The sequence below is a fragment of the Cucurbita pepo genome, chromosome LG08 (genome assembly GCF_002806865.2).
Source record: "Cucurbita pepo subsp. pepo cultivar mu-cu-16 chromosome LG08, ASM280686v2, whole genome shotgun sequence".
In the NCBI taxonomy this organism is placed as follows: Eukaryota; Viridiplantae; Streptophyta; class Magnoliopsida; order Cucurbitales; family Cucurbitaceae; genus Cucurbita; species Cucurbita pepo.
This window is the reverse complement of record NC_036645.1, coordinates 7,219,554-7,232,298: the sequence shown is the minus strand read 5'-3', so window position 1 is coordinate 7,232,298 and position 12,745 is coordinate 7,219,554. Positions and strand designations below refer to the sequence as shown.

General features: G+C 37.6%; 2 protein-coding genes across 2 annotated transcripts; both read right to left on the bottom strand.

The window, feature by feature from the left end:
• LOC111800984 (beta-carotene isomerase D27, chloroplastic) lies at positions 1 to 4,438 on the bottom strand. The gene is made up of 6 exons (XM_023684931.1): positions 3,816 to 4,438; positions 3,645 to 3,737; positions 833 to 894; positions 571 to 677; positions 352 to 447; positions 1 to 260 (listed from the first exon to the last, which is right to left on the bottom strand). Exons 1-6 carry the CDS (start codon positions 4,203 to 4,205, stop codon positions 211 to 213), a joined length of 798 nt encoding a protein of 265 aa, XP_023540699.1. The 5' UTR covers positions 4,206 to 4,438; the 3' UTR covers positions 1 to 210.
• A 1,287-nt stretch (positions 4,439 to 5,725) lies between these two features.
• Positions 5,726 to 7,468, bottom strand: LOC111800158 (transcription factor MYC2-like). The gene is made up of 2 exons (XM_023683747.1): positions 7,182 to 7,468; positions 5,726 to 6,943 (listed from the first exon to the last, which is right to left on the bottom strand). The coding sequence occupies exons 1-2, from the start codon at positions 7,466 to 7,468 to the stop codon at positions 5,917 to 5,919; spliced, it is 1,314 nt and encodes a 437-aa protein (XP_023539515.1). The 3' UTR covers positions 5,726 to 5,916.
• Between the last annotated feature and the right edge of the window lie 5,277 nt (positions 7,469 to 12,745).

Here is a 12,745-nt window from a genome sequence, read left to right as displayed (position 1 = left end):
TGCTCAAATCCCGACCGAATGTTCATGAAACATTCCTAAGGAAATAATCTTCTTTATTGTATATGATCTAGCAAACATAGTAAAGTTTGCAAAGAAACAACAACAATGTTGCCTCTCTGACATAGCAAGAGAATCTATACACTACAGTATGTATCCGACAACGTGTGCAGACATGGTGATGAACAGAATCAAACCATGAAAGAATGTCATTTAAGCTAGTAATTTAGGACATAACGAGGAGCTAGGATTGGACATGGAACCTGTCAGCAAACAAACACAGATGAAGAACACAAATCAGCTAAATACCAAGAACATACTTGATCATTGCAAGAACTAACAGATTCCTCTTACATATATCCTTGTAGCACGGTTGCTTCGACACGGGATCCTCTTCGAACGGCGGCGGAACTTGCCCGTATATCATCTCACAGCTCATGTCTTCAAAATCTAACAAGGTGATCAAGCAAGAACAAAGTATGGTTTAGGCCTTGAATCTGATCTGATCAGTCAAAACAATACTGAAAATGCATATATATGTATATATATGTTCTTGTAAAACAGTATACATACTCGGATTCATGGTGAGAGGGAGCCCAAATTCGTTGGTGAAGAAATCTTGTGTGGGTATCTTGCACATATTCACACACATACCCACACACCCACTGTTCTCGAGGTACCTTTGATCGGGATTCAAAAGTCGTTAAAGAAAATCGAATGGACTGATTCGCGTTCGTTCATGTCATAGTCTTAGCTTATCGACGGAGACAGATGAAGGAGGAGTGTTTTCCTTAATCGACTAGAAATTTGGTTATAACGAAAATGTAGTTTATACCTGCATTTCTTTATATGAACTCCGCTTCTTTGCTTTATACCGTTTACCTCCACTTCCACAACCTACACACGAGGAAGAACAAGATCATAATTTCGTGAGTTTCGAACTAAATATGGTAGGATTAGGCAGTTGTTGCACGGTCCGAAAACACAGATTCAAGCCAACTGCATCGTAACCCATTATCGACGCCATTGGATCAGTTAACATCCTTGAACCCTCAGAGACTCAAGGAGCTGTGGTTGAGTAAACCAACAGCTGAAATATACTGTTCTTTTCAAGTACCATAGAAACCTACTGAGTTTAATCACTGAAAATCGAATTTCTAGTTGTTTCGTCGTACTCTAATATTAAAGCTTCAATAACACTGTAATGCAACGATCGAACTCAAAAGTTTAAGCAAATGAGTTACTGTGAGATCCCATATTGGTTGGAGAGGGGAACAAAATATTCTTTATAAGGTGTGGAAACCTCTTCCTAGTAAGACACGTTATAACACTGTAATGCAACGATCGAACTCAAAAGTTTAAGCAAATGAGTTACTGTGAGATCCCATATTGGTTGGAGAGGGGAACAAAATATTCTTTATAAGGTGTGGAAACCTCTTCCTAGTAAGACACGTTTTAAAACTTTGAGGGGAACCTTAGAAAGGAAAGCCTAAAGAGGACAATATCTGCTAGCAGTGGGCTTGGGCTGTTACAAATGGTATCAGAGCTAGGCATCGAGCAGTATGCCAGCGAGGACGCTGGAACCCCGAAAGGGGTGGATCGTGAGATCCTACATTGGTTGGAGAGGGGAACGAAACATTCCTTATAAGGGTGTAGAAACCTCTCCCTAGTAGACGCGTTTTAAAACCTTGAGGGAAGCCCGGAAGGGAAAGTCCAAAGAGGACTCATGCTGGGCTTGGATTGTTACAAATGGTATCAATGTCAGGCACCGAGCGTTGTGCTAGCGAAGACGTTGGGTCCCAAGGGAGGTGGATTGTGGATCCGACATCGGTTGGAGAGGGGAACGAAACATTCTTTCCAAGAGTGTGGAAACCTCTCCCTGCTAGATGCTAGAAGCCGATCTCAAAATAGATTTTTAACCTTTTAAACCAAGCTCTCAACACTTAAGAAGACTAGAAAGCCTCGTGCATTTGCACCTTACACATTTGTCTTGTTTGATACCATTTGTAACAACCCAAGTCCACCGCTAGTAGATGTGTCCTCTTTGAACTTTCCCTCCTGGGCTCCACTCCTCTTGGGGGATCAGCGTCCTCATTGTCACACCGCTCGGTGTTTGACTCTGATACCATTTGTAGCAACCCAAGTCCACTGCTAACAGATGTTGTCCTCTTTGGGCTTTCCCTTTTGGGCTCCACTCCCCTTGGGGTCTCAGCGTTTTCGTGTGACGACTCCACTCCCCTTGGGGTCTCAGCGTTTTCGTGTGACGGCTCCACTCCCCTTGGGGTCTCAGCGTTTTCGTTGTCACACAGCCTGGCGTCTGACTCTGATACCATTTGTAACAACCCAAGCCCACCGCTAGCCGATATTGTTCTCTTTGGGCTTTTCTTAGCTTCCCCTCAAGGTTTTAGAACACATCTGCTAGGGAGAGGTTTCCACACCCTTATAAGAAATCCTTTGTTCCCCTCCCCAAACCAATGTGGGATCTCACAATTCACCCCATTTGGAGGCTCAACGTTCTCGTCGGCACACCGCCCAGTATCTAGCTCTGATACCATTTGCAACCGTCCAAGCCCACTGCTAGTAGAAATTGTCTTATTCAGGCTTTCCATTCTGAGCTTCCCCTCAAAGTTTTAGAATGCGTCTCCAAGGGAGAGGTTTTCACACCCATGTAAAGAATGTTTCATTCCTCTCTCCAACTAATGTGGGATCTCACAATCCACCCCTTTAGAGGCTCAACGTCCTCGTTGTCACACTGCCCAATGTCCGGCTCTAATACCATTTGTAACATCTTAAGCCCACTGCTATACTGTCCTCTTTAGTCTTTCTCTTTTAGGCTTCCCCTCAATATTTTAAAACAAGTCTACTAAGGAGAAGTTTCCACGCCCTTACTAGGAATGTTTCGTTCCCCTCTCCAACCAATGTGGGATCTCACAACGAGTTCGGAGAATAACTTAGGGTACCATCAAAACCCATGAGCTTGTCCAACTACTATCCCTAATGCAGCTAGTAGAACCAAGCAGTTCAGGGCAAAACTCTTGATTCTAAAACAACAGACAACAAACCCACCTAGAATGCAGCACATAAGCAATTATCACTCACTAACCCTAGCAGTTCATAGCACATAAACTACCGATCATCAACACTACAGATTCAGAGCACCCTAGCAGTTCATAGCACATAAACTACCGATCATCAACACTACAGATTCAGAGCACCCTAGCAGTTCATAGCACATAAACTACCGATCATCAACACTACAGATTCAGAGCACCCTAGCAGTTCATAGCACATAAACTACCGATCATCAACACTACAGATTCAGAGCACCCTAGCAGTTCATAGCACATAAACTACCGATCATCAACACTACAGATTCAGAGCACCCTAGCAGTTCATAGCACATAAACTACCGATCATCAACACTACAGATTCAGAGCACCCTAGCAGTTCATAGCACATAAACTACCGATCATCAACACTACAGATTCAGAGCACCCTAGCAGTTCATAGCACATAAACTACCGATCATCAACACTACAGAGTCAGAGCATATAATTCCCCAATGGAAGAACTCAAACAAACGTTCAAATCAATAGAAAACAGAGCCAAGAAAGTGAAACAGAACACAAAGGATTCAATGAAATTACCTCCGATGGGCCGACTAACCACTGAAAGAACGGCACCGTTATCGAAGCATTGAACTCACAAGCCCATTTCGTTGGAGGAAACAATTTCCTGAACTGCGATCATCAGTTTCCGATTCAGTTCACACGTTGATCGGAGAAGACGAAAATTTACAGAAAGAAAAACAGGCCGACCTGAGCCGGAGCGCCGGGAGGGAGCATAGACAAGAGAACCTCACGAACCACGAGCTGTTGTTGCATACGATTCTTCCCTTGCATAACCCTTTTTGACGCATCGACGAATCGTTCATAGTCATAAAGAAAATCCCACCATCCGATCTTCTTCGTTTGCTCCTTAGAATTTGCGTATTTCTCCATTTTCTTTGCAAAAAGTGTCATGAAAACCTTCTCAAATGGCCCATCATTGTATTTGGTTTTTTGGCCCAATGGCGCTGGCTCACCAGAAGCCTCCGCAATCCCACATCGAATAATTCTACTAAATTTCTGACCATTCCCCCTTTTTCTACTCCTAATCTCACACGGAGCTGTGAAGAATTGGGCGCTTTGTAGCTTCAAGACCACCATTTGTGGTATGGTACTATATGCTTCTTCCTCTTCAAATTTTGCTTTAATTGATATGATATCCTAACGATGCATACAATACACGTTCTGGGTAGTTGATATCGTCTCGTTTCTATCCATTCACAATTCTAGAGACGTGGACAAGAATAGGACAGGCATTGAGATATAGGGAACGGAATGAGGTACTTTAGGTGAAACTGAAATTACAATCATGTCGGTTGAGACTGTTGAAGTGAACAATATCATCGATTCGAGATCATCGAGAGGTTTTGATGAACTTGATGGCTAAGATTTGGATGAGGATGAGGTTAGAAGCCAATGTGTGGCTGTGGTGTATGAAGTATGGATATGGGCAATTTGTGGTGGGTGTGACACTTTAAATGCCACATCCTCTTGTTTGTGGGGCAAAAGTACTTCAAGTACTACTCGGTTTTTACCGAACTACGACTTAATTTTCCGCACGTTTTTTTTTTCCCGCTCAATTAGTTATAACTATTATGAGATTTGCTCGACTTTACCAGCAACTCATAGTAGAAGTACTAATTTAAAGTACTAGTAATCATTAGATACGACTTAGCTTTGAGTACGTTTTTGCTCTATTAGCTAGAACTAGTACAAGATTCGTTTGACTTTCGTGTACGAGTCGATATCATTATCTCTTGACTAGTCGAGAAACTTTCAAAGTAAACCTTAGAACTTAGCATACACGTTTTAAAACCTTGAAGGAAAGCGGAAAGAAGACAATATCTGCTAGCGGTAGGCTTGAGTTGTTACAAATGGTATTAGAGTCAGTCGTTGGACAGTGTGAGATACTAGTTGGAGTAGGGATAGGCCCTCTACAAACGCGTTTTAAAACTTCGAAAGGAAAGCCCAAACCCTCTACAGACGCGTTTTAAAACTTTGAGGGGAAACCCGAAAGGGAAAGCCCAAAGAGGACAATATATACTAACAGTGGGCTTGGGCTATTACAAATGATATCAGAGTCAGTCGTCAAACGGTGCGAGGCACTGGTCGGAGTAGGGTTAGATCTTCTCCATAACAGACCCGTTTAAAAACTTTAAGGGAGAGCTCACAGATGAGCAGTAGACAGGGAAAACTCAAAGAGGACAATATCTCCTTGTGGTGAGCTTGGGTTGTTACAAATGATATTAGAGTCAGTCGCTGGACAATGTGAGGCACTAGTCGGAGTAGGGATGGACCCTCTACAGACGCGTTTTAAAATCTCGAGGGGAAAGCCCAAACCCTTTATAGACGCGCTTTAAAACCTTGAGGGGAAACCCGAAAGGGAAAGCCCAAAGAGAACAATATATGCTAACAGTGTGCTTGGGTTATTACGAATGGTATCAGAGTCAGTCGTCGGACAGTGCGAGGCACTGGTCGGAGTAGGGCTGGACCCTCTCCATAACAAACCCGTTAAAAAAATTTGAGGAGAAGCTTAGAAGGGAAAACTCAAAGAGGACAATATCAGCTAGCGGTAGGCTTATATTGTTACATTTTTAATCATGTCATATTGAGACTCACCAACTTTCTAGACATGTAGTACTCTATTATTCCCCGACACAAGAATTACAACATGCACGTACCGATCTGTAACGATCAACTTCTAATACCTATCAGGGTTTTCAGTGGAATCTCAACTCGATCGTTCAAACAATACTAACGTAAAACATGCATACACCAACTTACAACGATAAACACGAACGAAACGATCAAATCAACACTGAAGTCGTTGAAGTATAGCGATTCTTAACGCCTTTTCTCCCAAAACAACACCATGAGGGACTCTAACAACAACATCTTGCAGCATCAAATCATTTACACTTGACAAACTTGCATGATGAATTTGAAGACCCAAATCTCTTAGAACATTCAAAAGCCTCGCCGATGGATGATTTTCATCTCTGCATTGAACTCTCACCATTGCTTCTGATCCAATAATCTTCACTTCTACATTGTTCTTGCTGTTCATCACACAGTTCTTCTCCAACGCGCCGCCACCGCCGCTGCTTCCGCCGTTACCGCCGCCGCCGCAGCCGCCTAGCTTGGCCTCCAATGATTGAATCTTGGACTTGAGCTCGTTGATGTATATCACAGCATCCGCCAATAACGAAGCTTTGTCCATTTTTGATACGTTTGGAACCACTGATCGGAGCGCGTAGAAACGGTTGTTCAGCTTCTGCCGCCGCTGCCGCTCAGCCTCCACATGGTTCACCGGCGGCGTGGACTCTGTTTTACTCTTTGACGGTCTCCTCCCTCTCTTATTGTCAATGTTTGATATGAAATTCCCATCGGAGTTATCAGAGAGAGAATCCGACGACGACCCTCCTCCTCCTCCTCCACCACCACCACCACCACCACTGCTACCCATCTCTCCCTTCGCCACGGCGGAGCACGGCGGCGCGTGTGCTTCAATCAACCCTCCACCACCACCCTCCTCCTGATTTTTTTCTTGAAATGGTGCAAAATTTGCAAACCCACATCCAAAAACCGATTTTGCAAACTGGGCAAGACTCCAATCTTGTTTAATCAACTCAGAAGAACCCAATTCAAGAACCCCACCAGAAATTGAAACAAAAACCAACGTTTGAATCCCTCTCATACGTGCTTCCTTAACTCGTTCGCATTCATACAAATCTAGCCCATCGTCCGCCGTTAACCAAACGTATGTACCCGAGTCGAACACTCGACCGACCACATTATCCGTCATATTAAACAATCGTGTCACAGATACCGTGTAGTACCTATAACATATCATAACTCATTAGCTTAAACTTTCAACGTTCGAATATGAATAAACAATTACCAATACAAAAAAACCCATGAGCTCAAATCGAGCTTTCGGGTTTCGTAGTAATTCAACCGAAATCATAACTCATTAGTTTAAGCTTTCAACATTCGAATATGAACAAACAATTACCAATACGAAAAAACCCATAAGCTCAAATCGAGCTTCCAGGTTTCGTAGTAATTCAATCGTACCATTCCAAGTCGACGAAATCGGAACGTTCTCGTCGATCCACCGCAGCTTCATCGAACCCGAAACTAATGAGTTGAGCATTGCCACTAAGTGGCTTGCTAGGACGAGCAACAAAGTCCCTAGTGCCACGAAAATGGCCATCTCTCCAATTAAAAACCAAATTTTGAGTGAGATGATCCTTAGAAGCTAACCAAAAGATTGAATAAGCCCACCATTCATGGCGATTATGGAGGATGAACTGAAGCTTTTGCTGAAGAGTGGAAGCCATTGAATTTGGTGAATCATCCATNAAAAAAAAAAAAAAAAAAAAAAAAAAAAAAAAAAAAAAAATCCTTTTTTTTTTAATTTTTTTCTTGTGGGTTTGTTAAAAATTTGAAATTTTTGAAGGGACCAAATGGAAAATAGAAATTTGAGATAAAAAATTGAAGATTCAAATCATATAGACAGACAAAAAAACAATGAAAGACAGGTTATTTATAGGAGACATCAAAGGAACCCACTTGTGTCTGTGTTTGATGTTTTAAATGTTGGAAATTCCATAATTTTAGACATTAATTCCATGTGCTTAAATTAAAATTCTTTGGGTTTATTAAATTTCTTTTTTATTTTTAAAATATATACGAACAAGAACAAGAACACGAATATTTTATGTTTTATTCGGCTCGATTTGTAGCTATATTTATAAATTTATAGAATACTTTGTTAATATAACAATTTTTTTCTGATAAAATTTGTTCATATTACCGTATTTTATTTATTATTTAATCAATAATAGACGTGTGAAATTTAGATACGTTGATAAGACTTTTTTTTTTTTGTCTTTTTATTCGGTGCGACTTTAAAATTGTCATATTTATAATATTTGTATCTTATATGTCAAATTTGATTTCGAGAATATGATGTAAGTTCAGTTTTTATTTATTTATTTTTTGTCAAACAGTGCGTTTAGGACGGAAGGTGTAAAGTGGGGTAGAGTCGAGTGTCTTCGAGTCTACGGCATGAACCTCTTTGAGTGGAACGTTCGTGATGAAAAGGGTCGGGTGCTTTCGGGTATGCAACATGAATGATATAATAGCCTGAATTTTGTAAGAGTTCCGTTAAGTTTTATTGTTTATTTTAATTAGACGAGGACGCCTCGATTGATTCTTGTTCTAGATATTTCTATGATAAGATTTAGATGACAGGGTATAAGATTTCATATCCAATTTGAACGGTAGACAAACTAATGGGACGGGTTTAAGATTTAAATTATTAAATTTTTCGGTTTACTACGTTTGTAATGTAATTGTATATTTCGGTTAACACGAGCATAGCTCAACGAGCATGAAATCTGTACGTTTGACTAAGAAATATATCAATCGTCACTTAATTCAAATGGGTCCAGTTTAAAATAATGAATCAACTTATTAATTTCATCCTACAATCATTTCTCGAAAATACAGATTCTTTTCACACTTTTAAACTAACAAAAAACGTGAAAATTAATCTTCAGGTTAAATTACGCGATTGGTCTTACGATTTGAATAAAGTTAGAATTTTAATCTCTATGATTACAAAAGTTAAAATTTCAATCTCGGTTATTTAATAAAATCCCGTAAATAATTTCTACTGCTAATTACCAGTCAGCTACATTACTTTGTACTTAATCCCGTTAGTAACTTTTAATCATCATATATTCAATCAGTTAGTGGCTATTTACACGATTTTATCGAACTATAGAGATAAAATTTAAAATTTTAAAATCATACACAGATTAAATTCTAAGTTTATCCCTTCCGGTCGATCACCCGAAAAACCTGTAACGAACTGCCTATAGTTGAATATATACTTCTCTCGGTCGATCCACCACGCTTGCACGCAGTTTGATAGAAACTAAATTTGTAATTTAACCTAATATTCGTAACTGTATCAGTGAGGTAAGAATTTGAAGAATTGATGTCTTAACCCGATCGATTATTTCATGTTTTGAAATCGTAGATCTATTATCCGAGAAAACATGATAATTACGGTTGAATTATACTCATTTTTATTTAAAAATAATAAAATATTATTTTTACTATTATTATTATTAAAGGAAATATATTCAAATCAGGTCATATCAAAAAGTAAAAAAGTAAAAAAAAATAATAAATAAATAAATAAAGGGAAAATGAACCGAACCAAAATCAGTCTCAGTTAACAATATAACACACAGTTTATATCCGTTGAATTAGGACATTTAATTCCGTACCACGTGGGACCAGATTTATACACGAATCATTTCCTCATTTAGTCTTTTTTTTTTAAATAAATAATATAATAAGTAAAAAAAAATTCAATTTCCCGAGCGGGCTCTAAATATTCCCGTATCAAATTTACGTCGATATGTCAGTTACCTGTCTCGATATCGATATAAGAGATCTGTTTGGTTAGTTATCAGGTCGGAAAGGCTCTGGTGTTAATTATTTTAGGGTTAAATTATACGGGAGTATGTTTAACTTTGGAGTTCCTATAATCCGGTCATCGAGTAAAAAGATACCGCTTATTGGTATATGTAATAAGTTTCATTCTCATTTGTTTGAAATGGGACGTTTAAGTGATTATACAGCATTCAAAATTAGTTGTTGTTGAATCACTGTCATCCCATTATTGAGTGAGCTGAAACACAATCATCTTATACACTGAATTATCTAAAAGCTATTACTTCGCGTCAAAGCATTAAAATAAAAGGATCTAGGATCAGAAAACGCGGCGGCACAGGAACCACGGGACCCTCCACTGATAGAGTGAATGAAAAAACAGAAGTGCGTTCCAGGTCGATTGCACCTACCGAATAAAACCCTTTAACCTTTGAATAATAAGACTAGCTTCAAAGCTCCAATCATGTTCACGGGATGGAACGGTACGTCAGGGATTACCTAATAATATATTTAAATTAAATTCTATATGTATGGTTAATTTTTGGGATGCATAATGAAGATTGAATGTAAGTTGAAATAAGGGGAAGAATGTATTGACGCACGTGAATATCGAGGGCGGCTTCCCAAGCTTCACTCTCCTTTGAATCATTCAATTAATTGCATATCTAAAGGTCTATTTCATTCCCTATCTTTGTTTTTCTTCTATTTTTTCTTGCAATTATATCAACAACTAATTTTTTTATTATTATTATAATTAATTAATTAATTAATTAATTAATCAACTCTTACTATTCCCTTTTCTTTAATTTGAATTTAATAATGAAATGGTCGGTTGATATTTTAACTTTTAATCTATGAATCGGGACATAAGGTAAAAATGGTGGGTAGATATTTACTTACCTACTTTCTCTTATTTTAAGAACTTTAATGATAAAAAAATAAAATAAAAATTAAGATTAATCTTTGATAAAAATTTATTATGATCTTGAATTATTAATTTTGTATCTAATATTTAATTTTGTGTACGTGGAAATAAAGTTTGAATATGCATTTAATGAGTTAATTTTTTTAAAAAAATTAAAAATTAAAAGTTTAGGAATATATTAAATATTTTAAAAGTTTAGAGACTTATTAAAAAAAACCTATAATTAAAATTTTTATCTACGAAATAAAGTTTAATTATGCCTTCAATGAGTTAATTTCTTTTTTAAAAAAAATTAAAAGCTTATAAATATGTTAAATATTTTAAAAGTTTAGAGACTTATTAAAAAAAACATATAATTGAAAATATCGACTTATTACAAATTTTTTTGAAGTCTAGGCGTTTTATTCACGTTCAAGAACTAAACTTTATAGTTTTTTTTAATTCAACCTTAAATAAATTCACCCAATCTTTTTATCCTTTGTTAATATTGTTAATTTTCTATGTATAGAAGCATATATATATAACGTAGTTCGTTAATATAAATATAGTTGAAATTAGAGGCTGGAAAAGATAGGTTAAAATATACATTTGGTCCTTATACTTGCGTTAATTAATGTCTTAGTCCCTAGAAATGACAATTTAACTCCTTTGGTTTAAAATTTGAAACAATTAAGCCCTGGAAAACCAACCTGATTATAGCACAACGGATAGACGCGTAAACTTTCGATCAAGAAGCCACAGATTTGAATCCTCCCATCTCCACGAACGGTAATCTGTAATATAAAAAAATTCAAACTAAAAAATAATTGAGCATTTGACATAGCAACAACCAGATCATGTAGACAATTAAGAGAGGAAAAAGAGGTAATTTGACCAAGAAAAGTGGCACACACATAACACATTGGCCTTCACTTTGAAACTAGAATTAGAAAAAAAAAACAAAGACACAAACTAAGGCTTGATTTGTTGCTTTGGATATGAATCAAATGAGCTATATTTGTAATCACATGGCCCCCACTTCACAACTCAATCCAATTACTTTGATTTAAGTTTCAAAGAGAGAGAGAGATTGTGATCATTCAACTTCAACAGATCACATGCTATCATGCTTTGTAATGTGATGTTTTTGGTCTATTTTCAACTTTCTAAATCATTCTACCATGACTGTTTAACCCCTTTCTTTGTTCTGTGGGACCTTTCCTTAGTTGTCTCTCAAACATCACGTTTAAATATTGGATCAAAAGAAAGTATACTTTCCAATAATAATACTAGCCAAGTTGTTCGCTTCTTATAGGGCGTGGGTTGCTTCTATGATGCATAAAATGTCGTTCTTATACTAACTAAACATATCTCATGACTAGAAAAGTCATATCGACTGAACCCACTAGTTTACTCCATCATTCGTGTCTAATATATTGTCAATTGTATGAGATATTCATGACAGTTCCTGACTCAAAACCGACATCCAGAAGTCACAAGATGACAATACAAACACTCATTTGCTGGGTTGTCGATACGACTTGGTCAACTCATTCTAACACACACAAAATAACAATACAAATGACATGACAATGGTAGAATTGTACTTATTTTAAGCAAATTCATTTTAGAAGGTAAATACCGATGTATAAAATATCACATCACAGCATAGCCTCTAAACCCATTATGAATCATAGTCAACACGTTCCCATAGTTGAATGCCTCTTATTTTCTTACGTTAAAAGCACATACTTAAGTTAGTCCTCAAGGTGCATACACCGGATTTCCCAATATCAACCTGACAAGTAGGATAAGACTCAACTTAGCACCAAGAATGTACCTGCCATCCTTCCTACAGCCAATGTTGGTCTTCAAACTCGCATCGTTATTGGTAGCTATACTTTGATTCATGCCCTGCAACACCAATGCATGCCACCTACATCACAGCCACTAAATGATCTTCTTGGCTCTTTCAATGTTCTACAACCTGAGAATTTTGCAAATATTGCATTTCTAGAAACTGTTAGTATTGTTTCCATTGTTTACAAAACTAAATAACATATTCTTTGATAAGGTAGAAAAACAAATATACGAGTCTCAACTAGAACGACATCTTCAAGGCTTGTAGCATGAAAATAAAAATTTGTCTATAAAGAAAAATCTAATGATGGAGAAGTTGAGATTTCACCAACCCATGTTGCACTTTTAAAAGTGTGTTTGAGTACTTTCTTAGTGATCAAGTACACCAAAAGCAGTCAACAAG

What these genes read in the sequence shown, in the direction of transcription:
- LOC111800158 (XM_023683747.1), bottom strand. Translation starts at nt 7,468, where the DNA reads ATGGATGATTCACCAAATTCAATGGCTTCCACTCTTCAGCAAAAGCTT. An exon ending in GATTTCGTCGACTTGGAATG is followed by an intron (nt 6,944 to 7,181) that starts GTACGATTGAAT and finishes GATATGTTATAG; the next exon opens with GTACTACACGGTATCTGTGA.
- LOC111800984 (XM_023684931.1), bottom strand. Translation starts at nt 4,205, where the DNA reads ATGGTGGTCTTGAAGCTACAAAGCGCCCAATTCTTCACAGCTCCGTGT. An exon ending in GGTTAGTCGGCCCATCGGAG is followed by an intron (nt 895 to 3,644) that starts GTAATTTCATTG and finishes CCTCGTGTGTAG; the next exon opens with GTTGTGGAAGTGGAGGTAAA. An exon ending in CCCTCTCACCATGAATCCGA is followed by an intron (nt 448 to 570) that starts GTATGTATACTG and finishes TCACCTTGTTAG; the next exon opens with ATTTTGAAGACATGAGCTGT.